The sequence below is a fragment of the Gopherus evgoodei genome, chromosome 1, assembly GCF_007399415.2.
Source record: "Gopherus evgoodei ecotype Sinaloan lineage chromosome 1, rGopEvg1_v1.p, whole genome shotgun sequence".
NCBI lineage: Eukaryota > Metazoa > Chordata > Testudines > Testudinidae > Gopherus > Gopherus evgoodei.
In genome coordinates this window covers 35,918,406-35,940,112 of record NC_044322.1, presented here as the reverse complement: position 1 = coordinate 35,940,112, position 21,707 = coordinate 35,918,406, and the positions used below count along the sequence as shown (strand labels likewise).

The 21,707-nt window shown below is 38.5% G+C and overlaps 1 protein-coding gene across 10 annotated transcripts in view; it reads left to right on the top strand.

The window, feature by feature from the left end:
* The window catches only part of PSPC1 (paraspeckle component 1), a 120,381-nt gene that overhangs the window by 20,315 nt on the left and 78,359 nt on the right, over positions 1–21,707 (top strand). For 7 of the 10 annotated variants that reach the window (XR_004000241.1, XR_004000243.1, XR_004000244.1 and 4 more), the window contains exons 5-6: positions 383–467; positions 1,389–1,497. Coding sequence is in view for 6 of the 10 variants with exons in the window: in XM_030561428.1 (XP_030417288.1) it covers positions 383–467; positions 1,389–1,497 (194 nt within the window). In the remaining 4 variants the exon portion in view is untranslated. Of the gene's footprint in view, positions 1–382; positions 468–1,388; positions 1,498–2,688; positions 2,820–5,023; positions 5,045–8,508; positions 8,587–21,707 lie in introns of those variants that run through there. The other 3 variants (XM_030561404.1, XM_030561446.1, XM_030561389.1) reach the window with 3 other exon arrangements.

Genomic DNA, 21,707 nt, shown 5'->3' with positions numbered 1-21,707 from the left:
TAGCTCAAAGATATTATCTTAACTAAAACTATCTTTAGATAGCAGCAAAGAATCCTGTGGCAGATGCACGAAAGCTCATGCTCCAAAATGTCTGTTAGTCTATAAGGTGCCACAGGATTCTTTGCTGCTTTTACAGATCCAGACTAACACGGCTACCCCTCTGATCTTTAGATAGGTTTTTCCTCAGAGTATTTTATCAAAAAATTCTAATTTTAAATTAAAAAAATCTGATTTTTGTTCTTTTTTAAAAATCATTGATTTTTATCCGCCTTGGATAGTGAACATTTTGCTGTGTGCATTTCACTGTTGACAGTGGAACACTTGTAACCACTGAAGTTAATAGAATAATTAAGGGTCTTATATAATATCTAACTTTTTGCAGATCTCATGAGGCGCCAGGAAGAACTGAGACGTTTGGAAGAACTTAGAAATCAAGAGCTACAGAAACGCAAGCAAATACAATTGAGGTATTTTGTTTTATCTGGTTTTGATCCGGCAGTATGCTAGACATTCTAAATATGTAACTGATATTTTAGGTCTAGTGAATGAATGTAGGTGTTCTAGTTTATAGGGACTGATTGTGAAATCTTGTGCAAACAGGTTTTTTTTTTTAAAAGAATGCATGAATAATGCTTCTCTGCAGATGCAGAAGACTATAAATAGATGATATTTCAATCCAGATGTACTTAAAAATAAACAGAATATGAAATAGAGGGTTTACACTAATTAGAAAGTGGTATGTTTAATAATTCTGTGGGTTTATTATTTCTTATGGTCAGCTGTGTTCAGTCTAAATAGTATAGGATTATATTAATTTGTTTTCTGCTTTCCTTGTGCCAGTTTCTTCTAAGATCTATTTTTACAAACATGGATGATATTTTATTAATGTACTAAGATTCAATAAAATTGAAGAAGGGGCTTAGTTACTTGAATTGAGTTCACCAGTGCCTTGGAAGAACTCTTTGCTGATGCTCCTATTGCTTATTTTTGCATTTCAAAATAATTTACTACAGTGAAATATGTACCAGAATGCAAAAAACAAATTGCAGGAGTTATTAATAAATTGTAGTTTTTAACATTGTTTAAAAAAAAAAACACCTCAGTTACCCAGGCTTAAACTATCATAACCATGGAAAGCCGAGAACACACCTATAATGCTATTAGATATATACCACGTGTGTGCCAAAATACTTCAGTGAAATGTCAAAGCCCAAAAGGTGGAGTGGAGGACTAGAAGTTAAAATGTTGTGATGCTATATAATGATTTAAGCTATAAGAAGTTTTTTTAATTAACTTGAAATTCATTCACTTTAGCCCTAAAAGTCTATTGAAACACATGTATGAAGAGGTCACGAACATAATTTACACAAGTTTATGAATAATTTTAGACATGAAGAAGAACATCGACGTCGTGAAGAAGAGATGCTACGGCAGAGAGAACAGGAAGAACTGAGACGACAGCAGGAAGGAGGATTTAAGCCAAATTTCTTGGACAATGTAAGTAGAATTCTATTATATTAGAATCTGAAGTGCAGAAGAAGCTTTGGTTCTTTCTCTGTATTTTCAAGAACTACCAGATTGAAATGTCTTCCTCTCCTGGCTACTTGTACTACTTGCCTGTGAATGCTCTTATTTCTGTAGCAGAGACACCACAGTGATCAGTAGTCTGTTTTCATTTTAACCCCCGTGATTTTGCCTAGGGTATGTATTGACAGTGCTCTTATTCCTCCAAGTTAGTTATTCAGAATTTTAACTAAGTGAAGATTTTTAGGTATTCATATATTTTGTACATTCAGGAAGTATTCTCCTGTATAATCCCACAATCTAAACACACTACCACTATTTTCCAAGGTCAGATAACAGTGTTTCCCTTATGAATGGAAGTACATATAATAATAGCAAGAGCCCTGTCTACATCGAGTGTTGCACTGGTTTTATTAAAGGCATTAATTTTAAATCATTTAAGTTTAAGGTGGTGCAAACCCCTGTGTGAACACTCTTAGTTTAGTTTGGTTTATTTTGGTTTGGATTAAGTCTGTTAGGGAAAATAAGCCACTTTTAAACAGAAATAAATGTTTACACAGTGGCTTGCATGGTTTAACTAAATTGGTAAAAGTTTGTCTGTAGACAAATCCTAAGATTACAGCCCATCTTGATTCTGTCACTGTGGGTGGAAAAAGGAGACTCTTTTCTAAATTAGGCCTAAAGATAACCTGCAATAAAAAATGGGCGCATATCCCTTTTCATGAACTGGGTTAGGTGGCCTAGTGGTTAGCGCTTTGGTGTCACAACCCAGTGGGTAGGTCTTACAATTCAGGCCCTCTTTTAATTAGAGGTGCAGTGAGGTGAGCACGTGGCTTGGATTCCTCTTGTAGTAAAGGCAATAGTAGGGGGCCTGGGCCTACCCACTCCACTGGGCTCCAACCGAGGGGCCCTAGGAGAGTCAATAGCATGTAGCCCACAAAGGTGCCCTCCAAGTTACATTTTGTGGGTCACTTCCTACCTTCTGCGCCCCCCCGTCCAATATAAAGTGAAAAGAAAAGGCAACCAAACGATCATCCCTAGCAAGGCTCTGCACACAGTCTTACTCCCTCTGAGAGTCTTCTCCAGCTCCCTTGTCAGGAGCGTTCTGAGTAGGTCTGTCTGCCTCCCTCCTGAGCTGTGTTCCCTTTTCAATCCTTTCTCTAGTTGGAGCATGCTCTGGAGGGGCGTGGAAATCTGGGCCCAGTCCTGTCGTTTTACCCCTTCTGGCCCAGTATGGAGTTTGTATACTCCATCACATTTGGAAGATTCTGATATCTGGAGCGCTAGTGAAATGATGACATCATGAGAGAGGGAGAGTTTTAGACTCTTAGGTCTGGTCTATGGACAATACTGATCTTTCAGTTGGGTAAGGGGTGACTTTTTTCTGCAGAAATAGTTAAATCAGTACAACACCTAGTGTGGACACAGTTGTAATGTTAAATTATAGCTTTTGAGAAGGGGAATAAGGTATGCACATACAAATCATCTTTATGCTCGTATATCTGTAGCTGCATTTTGGAGCTTGTGCCACTTTAAATATCCAGTATATTTAAAGAAGTACGGTTTATGTATAGACAAGGCCTTAGCTTTGGGTTGTTCTTAGCACGTTGCTAATTGATTTAAAATTTGGAGAAATAATTTCATTGTTAAATATTCAGCACCATCACACTAGCTATTAAGTTTGAAGAGAACCTAACATGCATGTTCTGAGACATCCCAGGAGGTTCTTTAGCAAAACTATACAAAACCATGTTTGCTATTCCAAACAGAACCCCATTTTTTTCACTTTTTTCCCCAGTGTGGTGGTGATAGGAACGGAGCAAAAAAAGGCATAGGTTATAGTTTTCTGTGTGGCATTGACAAGTGTTGTTAGAGGTTTTGGCCAGATCTATATTTGATTACACCTCTCTAAAAAGCTTGCTGCAGAAAAAATTTCAGATTTTTGCCTTCATTTCTGTATGTGCTTGCATTGTGAAAAAGAAAATGCATAAGCATTATGCATGTGTTTTTTCTTTTGGGTGAGGGAAACGATAGAAGAAAAGGAGAGTTCAGAAGGCTGGAAGGTTAAAATATTGCTATTGCCCCTGTGTGTATAGTTTTTAATGTAGGGTTATATAGGATTTATGTATTATAAAACTTACATAATTATATTTAAATATAGGGATTAAGTATTTTATGATTGATCTTGAGACTACTTGAAATGCCAAATTTTACACTCTAGTTCACACTAGTGTCTAAAGACATATATCATACAATCTTTTACATACAGCATGTGTTTTACCGATCATCTTTAAGGCTGTATGAATATGAATGTCAGATCCTGTCATTTCACTGAAATTTGACGCTCTGTTAAAGCTGATGTCCTGAACAAACACAAAAATATAGCATGTGAAGGGAAGAGGGATGGTTTAAGTGGAAAGTATTTTAATTTCTGTTAATAATTTATGCTGCTTCACACATTGAAATGGTCAGGATGCCTTTTTTGCGGAGCAAAGTGATGGTGTACTTACTGTAAACTCTTTTTGGAGAAACTTGTGTAAATGTTCCATTGAATTCCACTCTGAGTAATTTGTGATCACGTGAAACAGTGCTGCTGCAGGAAATTGTATGTATATTTTGTAATAGTCATACAAGTATGAATCTTCTAAAACTGGTATGAGTTACACTAAAAATGGTTGCACATAAATTTATTTATTTTAAATTGGAATATGTCATGTAAACTTGAAATGGCAGATTCCAAATGCTACTAGTTAACTCTCTCATGGTTTTCAGGTCAGGTTTAATGATTCTAGTATTATAATGATAAGTTGGCTTTCATTCCAATAACATTTTTAAAGCTGTGCAAAAATTAAAAGACAGTAATTTACATGATTAACAGTAGTTTCTAATGGAAGGAATCCATATTATACTTACACAACTTTTACTTTTGAATGTAGCAGATGAAACCAATTTCATATATGTACATTACAGCACATCTATAGATAACTATAACAGTAATTTTAAAGTGTGAATGAGAACGTCTTTATTAAAAACATCTGGTTTTGGAGTAAATCAGAAAGATGAACAACTAATTTCAGGATATCGAGAAGTGGTGTATCTAATGAATTTCTGGTGTATCTAATGAATTTCTGCCATCAGATTAATGAATCGGATTTTTTTCTATGATCATATTCCCTTTTAGTGATCAGTTTCTAGCTCAGACTTGGTGACTGTAAGCAGACTTGATCTGCTAATTTGTCTTAGCATTAGACTGCCGTTTTATCAATATTGAGAATGTTCTGTATTTGAAGCCTCAAACTTCGATTGTTGTGGCTGAAACAGTGATTTCTATAATATATTAATATATTCATTGATGGTTTTCACTGTATCCAATCTTTGCCAGCAAGCTCTAATTATGGCATGTTTCTTTAATCCTTAGAAATCATACACTCTAATATCACTTTTGTATATGGAAAGAAATTAGTAATTGTTTCTAATACTTGTTTTTGTTTCTTAAAAGCTTTGAAAATATAAGCTTCCTTCACTTATATCCTATCCTTTTCACTGTTCAATTTTAAAGAAGGACCTAAATGGTAAGTGTAATAATTACCAGAATTGGAACCCTTCATGCAAGGATCTTATATCAGGCTATCTTCATTCATTAAGGTTACTTTCCATATCTTTAATTATTTTTTAACTCTCTTAAACTTAGATTTTCAATATATTTGACTAATTTTGAAAAGAGCACTTTCAAAAGAGTTTGATTATAATTTTTTAATATACTCTCCTAATTGCATTTGATTCAGTTACTAGCCAGTGTTTCTCAGTTTTATTTTTAACTGACAAAAATATAAGCTAAACAACAAAATTTTCTAATTTAAGCTGTTTTAAGTCTTTGAAAGGTTGATTTGGCCTGCTTTCTCAAAGAAATAATACTGAATTTACAAAATTAGGAATCTGCTTGCTCTCTGGCTTAATGGACGACCTTTTCCGAGGGATGTCTAAGGATTTTCTTCGGTAATTAGTGTTACCTGTAATGCAGCAAGAGTTACCCTTAAATCCCTTTTTTAGGATTCTGTTTTCTTAATGTTTAAAGGTTGGCGCTAAGAGAATTCTGCCTTTATAGCTCAAAGATCACTATATAAATTCTATATAATTTTCAGCTGTTGAATTTTGTTCTAATTTAATTTAGAAATTATCTTTTTCCTACTTAATCTCTTCAGATAACTGTCACTTTGCATAAATACTGTTCCTTGCTAGAAGGGGAACTTGTCTACAGTGGATAACAAATGCAGCATTTTATTTACTAGCCACATAAATATTTGCTTTTTAATGTGATATTTCTTACTCTCGAACAGAAATAACTTCAAAAGTTATACTTAGTGAAGCTATTCAAATTGCATAATATTTAAAACCACTCCGTTGGATGCTAAAGTGAACATTGTGTGCATGTGTATCAAAATCGTTTCCCCAAATGTTTGTTTCAGTGCTTAGAATTTGTTCTTTTAATTCACTTTCCTCATTTGGGTGGGAGACATGGAGATCATCATTCTGAACCAGTACTGACAAAAATATTGAACTTTCTGGGCAGGTCTACCAAAAATAGGCAGAAAATGCAGGAATTGTGTTCTCAGAGATGTGGTTCTGCAGGAGCAACATAAAGTATATATAATAAGATCAAATGGAGTATTGTAACCTGATAAAACACTAGTTACAAGGACTGAACAGTGCCATCACACTTAAGATCTATGTACTGATCTTTAAAAGAGGAAATCATGGTATAGACTTCGGTGTTTTTGAAAATTTTATCCCAAATTCCGTTTTCAAATTGGCAGGCATTTAACCGAAGTGTCATAGAAAGTCAATGAGATTTACGCTCCTGAGTCATTTACTCTTCTAAGAATTTTACCCCTTGGTCTTTTAAAAAATTAAATCTAGCTGTTTAGTTGACTTCCCATTTGTTTTCTTACCTGAACAGTGGGGCTTCTACCTATGTTCCCTAGGCTTCAGAGTAAGGAGTCTGCCACAGCGGAGGTTGCTTGAATAGAAGAGTCTCTAGTAGATTCAAAATGCAGAAACCCTAAAAGAGCTGGGAGCAGAACAGAGAAAAAGAACTTATAGTGCATTCCTCTCCTCTTCCCCCTTCCCCCACAAACAAATGGTGGTGAGTGTTTTTTAAGGATTTTTTCCTTCCAACTCCAATCCAAAACTGAGAGTAGGGAAAGAACTTGTTTCCCTTTTTCTTTTTTCTCTTGAAGGTGCTGCTGTTGTGGCTGGCCCTGTCTCATGCTAATATACAAATAAACTCCAGTAATATGCATGAGTTCTACTTGTGATGAGATAGAAAAGCAAAGGGTCAGCTGAGGGCCCCTAAATATGAAAACCAGGGTTGGTCAGTTACACACTGCGGCCCTTATTTAAAAAACAAAACAAAAAAAACAGAACTGCACTTCAGTCATTCTGATTTCCTTGTACATCTAAAGGCTGTGCTAACTTCGAGACTTTTGAATGCAGGATTGGGCACTTGTGATAAAACTAATATTCTTTTCTTCTCTTCACCTTTTGTTATCTTTTGAAGAAATTGTTTCTTGTGCCACATAAATACTTTAAGTAAACAAGGTCAACTGAATATGTCTGTTCAAACCAGTGTCTGACAGCGAGCCGTCTACTATCAATAAATGCCAATTAGTTTCTATAATAATTTGGTCAACTTAGTGTGCTTTTTAGACCCTGACTCATCCCAATAGTCCATGAATATAGTCTCTGTTCCTCAGCATAAATGGCTGTAAATTAAACAAACTGCTTTATAAAAACTTTATTGAAGTGTTTCACTTAGAAATTTTCTCCTCATTGTAATCCAGTATACATACGAATGCATGTAATAGATTCATAGATTGTAGGGCTGGAAGGGATCACAAGAGGTCATAGAGTCCAGTCTCCTGCCTTCATTGCAGGACCAAATACTGTCTAGACCATCCCTGATAGACATTTATGTAACCTGCTCTTAAATATCTCCAGAGATGGAGATTCCGCAACCTCCCTAGGCAGTTTATTCCAGTGTTTAACCACCCTGACAGTTAGGAACTTTTTCCTAATGTCCAACCTAAACCTCCCTTGCGGCAGTGTAAGTCCATTGCTTCTTGTTCTATCCTTAGAGGCTAAGATGAACAAGTTTTCTCCTTGCTCCTTATGACACTCTTTTAGATAACTGAAAAGATACCAATAAGTTGTTTGTTTGACACCTTAATAGCTTTTAATGTAAAACTGGGTTCTGAAAAGACAAATTTGACTAAATGAAACTGATAAAACTAAATGAACAAAAGTCATGACTGTGATACGTCCCTGCTGTGACTTTTTATTCAGCAGTGGATCAAGTTATTTCCCATAATAAAGTCCTGTAGGTTGAGGGTAGGGCAAATGTTGTTTTTAAATGTGTGGCATATTTCTGCATTTCTTTGTAACTGTGCTAAATTGGTTTGGCAATACCATTAAAAAGTTTTCTTTCAAAAAATGGTGGTGATGCATGGTGTAGGGAAATCACTTACTTTTTTTTGCCCTTACACTTCCTCCATATGCAAAACTCCCACTGAAATACATACTGCAGCCTGTAGATGGAAATGGACGCAATTCTGCAACAGCTATTAAACAAACATTAAGAATACATCAGCTTTATTTTCAGAAACAAAACATATCTGTTTTCAGACTACAAAATAATTCAAAAGTCTGTAAATGGTGCAGGTATTGCATTTTCTTACAGTAGGAAAGAACATTGCATGCATAGTGCAGATCCCACTTGTTACAGCAAAATGTCTGTGTTTAACCGTGTTTATAAAACATTTTATATTCTTCATATATATATTTTGTTTAGCAAAGCTATATGAAAGTTGTCTTCCAGTTTTGCGGGGAGCTGTATTAATGAAAATAAACATTTTTTGAGTATTAGTGTGGGAGGGTACTGTCTGAAATTCTTAACTTGTTTCTCTCCTTTTCTCATTGTTTCTGCAGTGGGAGGGGTGTAAAGCAGGTAGAGTCGCCGCCCAGCTACATGGAAAAGCTGCATGTTCATAGAGAGAGCCTGCTTTTATTAACAAAAATGTAATTCCAAAATAACACTATGAACTCCAGTCTGAGCTTTTTCGTTAGAACTGGGTGCTTCTGAAGTTCCTATCACCAGGACCTGTCTGTTGTGGACTCTGTTCCCCTCTGCCGAAGGTTTATTCCCACATTCCATATATTCAAGATGGAGTCAATAATTAGCCTGCAATTTCTTACAGGTTTCCCACACCTGCTAAGATCAGTGGTTCCAAAACTTTACTGGTTGACTTATCTCCTTATTTAAAAAAAATATATATATGTGAAGGACCACATGCAATTTTATTCCTTTTGTGCAAATTTTTGGCCTTAATAGGTTTACTTGAATATTCACAAACTCATAATAAAATAATTTTTTTAATTTGGCTGGTAAAGAGCTGCCTGGGACAAAAATTAGAAGAGAGGGGAGATTAGCTGTGGTGGGAGTTTGGGTGGGAGAGTTAGAGGACAGTTGGTCAGGAATTTTTTGACAAAACATTTTTTGTCGGAAAATGCCAGTTTGTTGAAATTGAAATTTTGCAGGAACCCACTTGCTTTGACAAAACTTCTGTTGGAAAAAAGTGTCTTGGGTTCAAGATGGTATTTTTGGCAAAAACCAGACTCTCACCCATCCCTGAATAGCTTGATGGTCAGGGCACTCCTGGGATGTGGGAGACACTGGTTCAGTTCCCTGCTCTGCCTAGTTTAGATAAGTGCCTTTAACACCAGGCTATTGGCTATTCTGGGATTTGTCTCTCTTCTGTTTGTTTTAGTGAAAAACTTCAAAGGCTTTAATTTTTGTCCTGATGCGGAATGGGAGAATTTTTTGAAGTCAGAGCTTAGACTGAGTGTAGTTATTTTGATTGGAGTGCAGGGAAGGCTCTGATAGTGGGTATGTGGGGCATGCAGGGAGGGCTAAGAAGGGACGAGCAGAGAGGTGGTGGTGGGGGATGCTTTACCTGGGAATCAGGCAGCTTCAGCTCCTATCACCCTGGTTCCCATCCAGTTCTTTGAACCAGAGATTTCTGCCAATTCCACTTCAGCCTTAGGCTTCTGTAGAGAGTTTCCCACAAATTTCCTCTTGCCTTGGTCTCTTCACTCTCAATTCCTTCCTCTTTGTTAAGGGATTCCATAGCCCTCCTTCTCTGGATTATGTCAGGATTCAAGCAGGTTTCCCTAGCCCACCAGTATCTAGGTTACAGCCTTTTCCACAGAACTTCCCTTAGTCCTTGGACTGACACACTTTATCCTCTTTGTCTCAGGCCCCAACACTTGTCCTCTCTAGCAGGAATTGCCAAACTTACTGACCCTCCGAGTCACATACAATAATCTTCAGGAGTTGGAGAGCTGCAAGACACGCACAGCCTGTCCCACTGGGCAGTGCATGCCAGAGTGTGGGGCTTTTTTCCCAATGATACACACACACCCCGCTGGGCTAAAGCCATTAGACTCCCTCTGCAGGGCAAAAGCCCTTAGTCCCACCACAGGAAAGAAGCCCCTAGTCCTACCACTCCACTGCTAGGCAGAAACCCCTACTCCCCCCTGCCCAATCTTGTGGGTGCAGAATGGGGAGGGGGTACATGGGGGCTCTGGGAGCTGCACTTTAACTGTAAAAGAGCCACATGCTGATTACAAGCCACAGTTTGGCCATGCCATGGGTTTGGGTGGTGATTCAGGCAGGCTTCCCCAGCCTTCAGCTTCCCATCTGATTCTGGTTCCCCTGTCAGGGACTGTCTCTCCTGACTCGGTGCTCCCCTGCAGTTCTGCTCTCCAAGCTGTCTACCCTCTCCTTAATCTTCATGGAAGTCACCTAATAGCTGGATTTTATGGTATTAAGGAGGTAGCTATCTGACAGTTGGCTCCTATGCCTCAGTTAGTCTGCTGCTCTCCTGAATATCTTTCTCCTTAAAGGGGCTATGTAATGGAACAAGGTTTGCTGACCTTGGGCCTCACTTCCCCTTAAAGGGAACAGACCACTCTGTTCCAGTGTACCACTTCAAACAAGGTTGTGTACACAGTTTGGTAACGTCTGGAATAGGTCAGTAAGAGAATTCTGGCATCCTGCTGTGTGGTAGGAAAACTTTCAAAACAAATCAAGCAGAATTTTTTCCCTGTTCAGATAGTTATTTTGTAAAGGTTGGGAACTGATTTCTAATCTTATATTCGACTCCTAAACACATGTCAATAATGTCATTTTTCAATAATATAGTAGCCACCAACTTTGGCTCAGATATGCTCATTTAAAGAAAAAGTTGAATTTTAGTTGTAACTTGCACTTCATATAGGATGAAGTAGGAATGTTTAGATTCTTTAGAACAGGGGTCAGCAACCTTTCAGAAGTAGTGTGCCAAGTCTTAATTTATTCACTCTATTTTAAGGTTTTGTGTGCCAGTAATACATTTTAACGTTTTTAGAAGGTCTTTCTCTAAGTCTGTAATATATAACTAAACTATTGTTGCATATAAAGAAAATAAGGTTTTTAAAATGTTTAAGAAGCTTCATTTAAAATTAAGTTTAAAATGCAGAGCCCCCTGGACTGGTGGCCAGGACCCGGGCAGTGTGAATGCAACTGAAAATCAGCTTGCTTGCTGTGTTTGGCGCATGCCAGAGGTTGCCTACCCCTGCTTTAGAACATAATGTCGAGCAAAAAGGTTTTGATTTTCCTTTGATAGGTGCAAAAATAGTCTTACCCAGGGTATTTGGAGGTATACAGTATACAATTTTAATCTTGTTAGTTTTTTTTATTTTAATGTTGCAGTCAAATTTTCAGTGTTTGTGCAAAATATTTTTGAACAAAATCTGCATTCAATTTCATAAGAACATACAAACGGTAGGTAATTTTGTAAAACAGAATTTAGAAGACTTGTCAGTCCGTACATACTAAGCTTTTGTCTGCATCATGCTGTGGGCAGGATCACAGTGAAATAAGCAGAAATCAGTAGTATGAATTGATGCAACTGTTTCTTCAGACTCACAGTTCCGATGAGTATTGCAGAGGGCGCAAAGCATATCCTCTCACCTGTTGTTCCCTTTTTCTAGACTTTTATATCTAGTTTTCTTAGTTCAGTTCTTTGAATATGGTTGTCAAATCAAGAAACCTGAAGTAAAAACTCTCGTAAATGTATTCCTTGTGCATGGAAATGCAACTCAAGGTGAGTTGATAAATATCTTGTTTAGAGCCTTAGACAGCACTAGCATGCCAACAGAGACCTTAAATACAACTTATACAAATGTTTGGATTTAATTGTAGTTTGCATGCTCATTTTATACTATCACATGATTTTATTTACTTATGAAGTCCTGCTTCATCCATTTTATGTTAGATAACGATGAAGCCCCCTCCTTTTCTGTGGGGCAGATGAAGTCAAATGATGCAGTTTCATTCCACCACTTACTGTTAATGCTCAAGTCTTGGACACTAAATTTACATTGCCAGTTATGAAGCTCTCGGTAAGTGACCAGAAAAGTTTGATTCCCAACAATGGACTCCTACAGTAGCAAACTGCTCCAGCATATCTTTTTTTCCTCTGAGGATAACACTGCTTCCAGGACTTGGTCAGCAAATTAGGAAAGCTTTTTTGAAGAGATGAGGATCAGGTGGTCTGTCACTAGAAAGTGTAAATCTGTTTTTTAAAAGGGACCAAAAATAGCTATTTATTCACCCAGCCCTTCTCCCCCTCCCCCTCATTAGTGAGGATCAGTTTGCTTTGAAGACCTCATATATATTTACTCAAGCTGAGAAGAGAGAAACTTTTCAGTTTTATCCCGATTTGTCCATCTGTCTGAGCCATAGAAATCATCTGTGCAGATTCTCTTGAGATTGTTAATCTAGCCAGGAATTTTCAATCTAGTCTCCTGTTTCTGTGGCTGGGAAAGTTTATAATTGTTCTAAGAGCTCTAATTATCTAGAGTGAGGGATAAACCAGCTAGCAGGTAGGATAAGTATATCCAGGGGAATGGTGTCTTTTCTTGTCAATGTTCACATCTCTAGAATTCAGTTTTGGCACCTATCGATGGAACTATTAACATTCTCAGTGAATACAAGGAAACCTGGTTTTCAGATCTGGATTACCTGTTTAGATACAGGTGCAGATTCTCCCACAGATTCCCATCTTTTTTTCCCCTGAGACATGGACCTCCTCCTGCATTTACAGACTCCAGCGCTAAGGCTTGATGTGTGAATGTTTTTAACTATTCAGTAACAATGGGGTTAAATTACTTAATTTTAGGAGAACCAGGATTTCCATTATATGACGATTTTGTGAGTGTCTCTTGATGTCAAGGTAAGTGCTGTCCTTTTAAGTAAAAATCCTTTATCTTTTGTAAAAGTGTTTGGATTAACAATGAGAATTACTCAAGCTCAAGCTGTGCTTTACAAACCTAAGCTTTATGCTGTCACGGGTTATTCAGTAGAGGCTAATGAATAGAGGCTCGATGAATCCAGAAATAGTTGTAAAGATTCCAAAGGCTGTCAACCAAATGGGTTGAAGTCTGCAATTTAAAGAACTTGATTTTAGAAAGTGCCAACTGCAGTGTTAAGGGTCACTCAATGAGAGCAACAGCTGTCTTGTAAGCTAAAAGGGCTTACATTATAGAATTTTATGCTAGAACATGGTTGGGAGCACTTGGATTAGAGAACATGTTGCTGAGTGCATCTTGGTCATCAGTGTAGATCAGGATATGTTCTGGTCAGTATTGTCATCTGACTTGAGTGCTCCAAGTTAAAACATAAAATTTTCTAACAAAGACCAATCCAGACAGAGGAGCCTTTCGTAGATGAGACCTACAGAGCTGCATTTTGGTCCTCAGCTCAGCCTATGACAGAGAATAGAATCCTACCCTCAGTTTATTGACACTACTACTAATGTCCTGATATCTTGGCCTTATGTATTACACTTGTTTCATATCTTTAATTAGGTTAATTGTAAATTCTTTGTGACAGGGATCATGTTTTTCTGTACATTTGCATAATGCCAGGTTTAACCGACTAAAGTTTGATTATACAAGTACCCCTATAATTCCATTTAACTGCCGGAATAGCGAGTGGGTTCAGTCTATTTTGACAGTGGAACGCCCAACTGTAAATAGTAATACACAAGATAAATGTGCAGATTTGGACAGTAGTGGATGTCCATATCCTGAGTTGCTCCAGTTTGGAATAAACACACAACAATGTAGTAAAACTGCTCAGACTAAAAATTATAGGAAGACAGTTTGCGGGTTAATTAAGACTCTTCATAAATTTAAGCATTATGTTATTACAGCAATACAGTAAATACCGTGCGAACAAAACCAGTATCAAACATACAGATTTCTTCTGTACTAAACGGTACACTGGACACGAATCGTATGCATTTAAAACCGTGATCTGCTGTTTTGGCGTTTGTCACTGCACCATCCTGCGCTGAACAAGTGACAGGTGCCCAGTTCTTTGAATAGGCTGGAATCCTCCTTATAATTATCTTCTTGCTGCAGCTAGTAAAAGCTGGTCTATTACCATTAGACCTCAGAACAAGGAACTTCACCTCCCCTCCATAATGGCTGTCTCCCTCTGGATTTGGCTGAGCTCACTCAAGAATTTTTAGCAGCTGCTCCCTTTCCCCCCACTCCCCTCTCCCAATTATATATACATCACAAACACACACTATACAATATTCTTAAACATCTAACAGTAATTCCTAACAGGAAATTCCTATATACTCATTCAGAAGCTGAATTTTTTTAGTGAAAAAGGGAAGCACCAGAGAAGGGGGTCAGCTTATGAATGGGTATAGAGAGGGAAAGGTGGGACACAGCCCCTCCCCCCAACAGAGGATGCAAGGAGAGCCAACAGAGACAGAAGGGAAGAGGCAAGGCCAGAGTGTGTCTGCTTCTGGCCACGCTGCTCTCTGCCTAGCCTCCGAAGCATCTGCAGCGCCGGGGCTGGCAGGCTGCATCCATGTCACTCGTGCTCCCCGAGCAGCCTGTGGCCTGCTGGAGTGCACTGCAGTTGTGCAGCCTGGCCCGGCCTGCTGGAGCATGCTGCGGCTGCATTTCCAAACCTGCCGGAGCAGCTCCAGCCAGGTCAGAATCATCCTCCCCTGGCCCTCTCTAGATAAGATGGGATGGGGAGAGTATGGGGGGTCCCACACTAGAGGTGGGGTGGTCACAGGGGTTAGTCTTCTGACTCCCAGCTTCTCCCCCCCCCTGCCCCCCCAAATTTCCTAACCAGTTGCTGTCCTGGCCTGTTAGGGTAAGCAGGTGGCACACACGGGCACTTGGTTTACTTAGATTTACCTCTCTGACTGTGGATGCTCGAGGTAAACAAACCATCTCAGCCAACCAGCAGCTTATCCTAATGGCCCAGGAGCCAAAGTTTGCTGACCCCTGAATTATAGGGTCAGTTTATGAACGGGTTATAGTTTCTATTTTTACTTATCCATCTTGGGGGGGTGAGGGGAGAGGATCGGCTTATAAACAAACCAGCTTGTGATTGGGTATATATAGTAAGTTTGGTTCCAGTGCATACCTGCAATTTATAAAAGCAGGCCTGCAAGCTTCAGCAATCAGAGCAGAGATCTCAATACTTAACCTCTCCTTTGTAAAGCTACCTCAGATATTTGGATGAAAAGTGCTGTTTTCACACTTAAGAGAGATTGTATAGACTGGTCTGAATCAGTGAAGATGTCATTTTTAAATTATAAACAGTATTTCACTTCATTTGGATTAGTCCAAATGATCAACTCACTTTTTTTTTTTTTTAGTGTTCACCTCTATTTTAGTATAGTTTTTGCTTACCATATAGTTGGCTCAGTTTGATATATTGCATTTTTGTCTAGTGAATAAATTAAAACCCTTTCCTGTATTAGTTTAATTCATATAATTTGCTTCTTTGTTTGCTGAGACTTTTGTTATATGCCCTTCTCTCTCAATTTGAATAGTTAATAACCATCTTCTAATCTGTATGGCAGGGGTTGTTGGAAAGTTAGAGATAGATGGGATGGTTTCTGGCTTTATGCCAGTAAAATTTGCCACGTCATTGGTGCTTCTTTCCACTTTACAGCATGTGGTGTAGATAAAGGTGATGTATGTATGGACTGACCTGAAACCTGTCAGAGAAATATAATTTGCAAGTAAAATATTTTTACTTCCCCAAACAGATACATATCCTTTCAGTCTGCAACATTATTTTATATGTAGGTCCCTACCAAATTCACAGTCCATTTTGGTCAATTTCATGGTCATCGGATTTTAAAAATAGTAAATTTTTAATTATTTCAGCTATTTAAATCTGAAATTTCATAGTGTTGTAATTGTAGGGGTCCTGACCCAAAAAGGAGTTGTGTGTGTGTGGGGGGGGGATGTCACAAGGTTATTGTTAGGGGGTTTGCAGTACTGTTACCCTTCTACGCTGTTGCTCAAAGCGGCGCTGCCTTCAAAGTTGGGCAGCTGGAGAGCGTCGGCTGCTTTACAGGTGCTCAGCTCTGAAGGCAGAGCTGCTGCCAGCAGCAGCATAGAAGTAAGGATGGCATGGCATGGCATAGTGTAGCTATCCTTACTTCTGTGCTGCTGCCTGCAGAGCTGGGCCCTTAGCAGCTGCCACTCTCCAGCCATCCAGCTTTGAAAGCAGCATTGCAGAAGTAAGGGTGGCATGGTATGGTATTTCCACCCTTACTTCTGCATTGCTGCTGCTGGGGCGCTGCTTTTAGAGCTGGGCGCCTGGCCAACAGTTGCCACTCTTCGGTCACTGAGCTCTGAAGGCAGTGCAGAAGTAACAGTGCAATACCGCGACCCCTCTAAAATAACATTGTGATTCCCCCCCCCAACTCGCTTTTGGGCAGGACCCCCCATTTGAGAAATGCTGGTCTCCCCCAGGAAATCTGTATAGTATAGGACAGAGGTCGGCAGCCTTTCAGAAGTGGTGTGCCGAGTCTTCATTTATTCACTCTAATTTATGGTTTCACGTGCCAGTAATACATTTTAACGTTTTTAGAAGGTCTCTTTCTCTAAGTCATTAATATATAACTAAACTATTGTTGTATGTAAAGTAAATAAGGTTTTTAAAATGTTTAAGAAGCTTCATCTAAAATTAACTTAAAATTCAGAGCCACCTGGATGGGTAGCCAGGGCCCAGGCAGTGTGAGTGCCACTGAAAATCATCTTGCGTGCCAGTTTTGGCATGGATGCCATAGGTTGCCTACTCCTGGTATAGGATAAAAGCACACAAAAGACCAGATTTCACAGTCTGATGTGTTTTTCATGGCTGTGAGTTTGGTAGGGCACCATTTATATGCAGGTTACCAGTTCTGAATATAAAGATTTATACTGAAAGTATCCTTTTAAGAACTTCAATATGATTATGACAATTGCTGTGTTTCCACCTGTTTGAAAATTTGACTTTTGGTATATTGTGGTATACAATAAATAATTTGGTTTGATGCTGCATGTCCAAAATGCTTAGTACTACCCACGTTGATTGTATGATAAAACATATTAGAAATATATAACTAATTATCAATGTATACTGTGAAACAGTACATTTCAGAAAGTTGAAAAAGCTACTGGGGGGAAGCTGTTCTAGACTTGATTTTAACAAATAAGGAGGAACTTGTTGAGAATTTGAAAGTAGAAGGAAGCTTGGGTGAAAGTGATCATGAAATCATAGAATTTGCAATTCTAAGGAAGGGTAGAAGGGAGTACAGCAGAATAGAGACAATGGATTTCAGGAAGGCGGATTTTGGTAAGCTCAGAGAGCTGATAGGTAAGGTCCCATGGGAATCAAGACTGAGGGGAAAAACAACTGAGGAAAGTTGGCAGTTTTTCAAAGGGACACTATTAAGGGCCCAAAAGCAAGTTATTCCCATGGTTAGGAAAGATAGAAAATGTGGCAAAAGACCACCTTGGCTTAACCACGAGATCTTGCGTGACCTACAAAATAAAAAGGCGTCATATAAAAAATGGAAACTAAGTCAGATTACAAAGGATGAATATAGGCAAACAACACAGGAATGCAGAGGCAAGATTAGAAAAGCAAAGGCACAAAATGAACTCAAACTAGCTATGGGAATAAAGGGAAACAAGACTTTTTATCAATACATTAGAAGCAAGAGGAAGACCAAGGACAGGGTAGGCCCACTGCTCAATGAGGAGGGGGAAACACTAACGGGAGACTTGGAAATGGCAGAGATGTGTAATGACTTCTTTGTTTCAGTCTTCACTGAGAAGTCTGGAGGAATGTCTAGTATAGTGAATGCTTATGGGAAGAGGGTAGGTTTAGAAGATAAAATAAAAATAGAGCAAGTAAAAAATCACTTAGAAAAGTTAGATGCCTGCAAGTCACCAGGGCCTGATGAAATGCATCCTAGAATACTCAAGGAGTTAATAGAAGAGGTATCTGAGCCTCTAGCTATTATCTTTGGGAAATCATGGGAGACAGGAGAGATTCCAGAAGACTGGAAGGGGGCAGATATAGTGCCCATCTATAAAAAGGGAAATAAAAACAACCCAGGAAACTACAGACCAGTTAGTTTAACTTCTGTGCCAGGGAAGATAATGGAGCAGGTAATTAAAGAAATCATCTGCGAACACTTGGAAGGTGGTAAGGTGATAGGGAATAGCCAGCATGGATTTGTAAAGAACAAATCGTGTCAAACTAATCTGATAGCGTTCTTTGATAGGATAACGAGCCTTGTGGATAAGGGAGAAGCGGTGGATGTGGTATACCTAGACTTTAGTAAGGCATTTGATACAGTCTCGCATGATATTCTTATAGATAAACTAGGAAAGTACAATTTAGATGGGGCTACTAGAAGGTGGGTGCCTAACTGGCTGGATGACCCTACTCAGAGAGTAGTTGTTAATGGCTCCCAATCCTGATGGAAAGGTATAACAAGTGGGGTTCCGCAGGGGTCCGTTTTGGGACCGGTTCTGTTCAATATCTTCATCAACTATTTAGATGTTGGCATAGAAAGTACGCTTATTAAGTTTGCGGACGATACCAAACTGGGAGGGTTTGCAACTGCTTTGGAGGACAGGGTCAAAATTCAAAATGATCTGGACAAATTGGAGAAATGGTCTGAGGTAAACAGGATGAAGTTCAATAAAGATAAATGCAAAGTGCTCCACCTAGGAAGGAACAATCAGTTTCACACATACAAAATGGGAAGAGGCTCTCTAGGAAGGAGTATGGCAGAAAGAGATCTAGGGGTCATAGTAGACTACAAGCTTAATATGAGTCAACAGTGTGATACTGTTGCAAAAAAAGCAAACGTGATTCTGGGATGCATTAACAGGTGTGTTGTAAACAAGACACGAGAAGTCATTCTTCCGCTTTACTCTGTGCTGATTAGGCCTCAACTGGAGTATTGTGTCCAGTTCTGGGCACCGCATTTCAAGAAAGATGTGGAGAAATTGGAGAGGGACCAGAGAAGAGCAACAAGAATGATTAAAGGTCTTGAGAACATGACCTATGAAGGAACGCTGAAGGAATTGGGTTTGTTTAGTTTGGAAAAGAGAAGACTGAGAGGGGACATGATAGCAGTTTTCAGGTATCTAAAAGGGTGTCATCAGGAGGAGGGAGAAAACTTGTTCACCTTAGCCTCCAATGATAGAACAAGAAGCAATGGGCTTAAACTGCGGCAAGGGAGATTTAGGTTGGACATTAGGAAAAAGTTCCTAACTGTCAGGGTAGTTAAACACTGGAATAGATTGCCTAGGGAAGTTGTGGAATCTCCATCTCTGGAGATATTTAAGAGTAGGTTAGATAAATGTCTATTAGGGATGGTCTAGACAGTATTTGGTCCTGCCATGAGGGCAGGGGACTGGACTCGATGACCTCTCAAGGTCCCTTCCAGTGCTAGAGTCTATGAGTCTATGTTCCATTGTAATAAAAGCATTTAAACTGGAGAAAATGTTAAGATTTCCACTGAAAAGAAACATTGTGTTTTCTTGGCTTTGAAATTGGCTCTGCTGCTGTTCCTCTCTTTCAAAATTTTGTAAAGATGTGGCACTGGGGTTGTCATAGAATCATAGATTATTAGGCGTGGAAGGGACCTCAGGAGATCATCTAGTCCAACCCCCTGCTCAAAGCAGGACCAATCCCCAAATCCCTAAATGGCCCCTGTTGTACTTTGTATTCCACCTAAAAATAGTACCAGAATTTCATTTTATATGTTTATTGCACTTTAACCATGATAAATTTTTTATTATTATTTTTTTTGGTTCTTCCTGGAACCAATTGGGAATATAGTTGTGTACTTTTAATTCAATTTTTCTGTCTTCTGTCATGGCATCTCATATCTTAAATTTAATCTTCAGAAGATACAGTTCTTTTCAAGTATCTAGTGCCTCCTCTATCTGGGTCCAAAGATTTAATTAGCTCCTTTGTCATATGCATTATGGAAATTGTTAATGTATGTAATGTATTAAAAATTGTATTGTTTTAAAATTTTGTAACTTTAAAGTTAAGAATTTTTTGCTGTATTTCTACATGTACAGGTGGTACAATTAGCCCAGCTTTCTCTCTTACTGGGTAAGACAGCTCTTCATCTCTGCAGCCTCCACAAGTAGGGATTTGTGGAGTATGGAATTAATGGAAAAGTATGTAACTGAGGTTCTGTGAAGGTAATATATCCTCCGTATTGCCACACATCCTCCAGTTTTCCTTGAGAGTCAACTACTATGATGTTAAACTACTACTGTCAGTTAAGTCAAATGTTAAGTCAATGACTGGAGGATAATTTACTGCATAAAATCCTTTAAAATCCATTCCTGGACATTTGAACGTAAGGACACACCATGAGCTTGGATAAGGTGGATATTGCTTTTAAATAACTGTTTTTACAGGTAAGTACTGTTTTATTTCTCAGAAATAGTTGTTTTCTGTCACTAGTACATTGTAAGCAATAAGTACGTATGAAACTCTGGTCACAAATTGGCATGCTGTTTATCCTGTGGTTTAAACAGTAACAAATACGATAATATGGGTTATTATTAAATTGGATATTTTTCCATAAGTTCACATTTTTGAGAGTAATTGAAATGATAGGAACATGAAACTAGATTTTTTTTTTTCATGCTGCTGCTTCCTTAGTTCTTAAGCTGTGCTTGACAGCTCCTGGGAATTAGGAATAAAATATAGGAACTATTTGATTCTCATTTGCTTTTAAAAATACATATTTTTTAAAGTGGCTAGCAAACACTTTTTTTTTTGTTTAAAGAATTGAGCATATGCCCTCTTAGTTTATTTAATTGATAAAGAAGGCCTGAAAGACTCAATTGTTTAAGACGAAAAACATAAAAAAGTTTACATCAGGAATGTAAAATCTGAACTTCTCTTGTTTTGATGGATAGGTCCAATAGATCAGCCGGAGCTCTAAGAGATGTTTACTGTGAGCTCTTTATATCTTAATTGAAGTTTTGAGGGTGTTGAATCATGACTTTTGTTATTGAAAAGGTTAGCTGTTAAAGTTGGATTGGTAACAAACACAGTACTAAAATTCTCTGGGCTCTTGTGGTGATGTAATTTCATTAGCATTCCAGTCAACATAGTCTTCTAATCTAGATGGATCCTGAATGTCTAATTAAAAAGCAATTTTTAAAAAATCCTTTCAGTCTTGTTTTATCTCCAATTAAGAAGCAAAAAAGGCACAAGTCCTATTTTTTCCTTTGCAAGGTTATCTTGAAGTAGCTCCCAGAAGCCAATGAGAGCCAGGCAGCACAAGCTGCTTTGTGAGCTTGGGGTGCGGCATCCTCCTCTGCGGGAGAAGGAGCCTGTTTTGAATGGTGCTTTGAATAATGGGGGGAAGGCAGGGGGAGAGAATGGAAATACCTGAGTGATATTAACTTCTGTTTTTTATGAGGGAGTACCCATCAGTGTTTCCTCTGATTTTTTTTCCATCCGTGTGCGGAATGAATTTTGTTATGTGCACCATATTGAGGTGATGTGTGCCACCTGTAGAAACCAGAAACCTAGATAGAATATACATTTTTAAAAAGTTAACATATGGGTATCAGAGGGGTAGCCGTGTTAGTCTGGATCTGTTAAAGCACCAAAGAGTCCTGTGGCACCTTAGAGACTAACAGACGTATTGGAGCTTGAGTTTTCGTGGGTGAATACCTGCTTCATCGGATGCATAGGGATAATTACTCCAGCG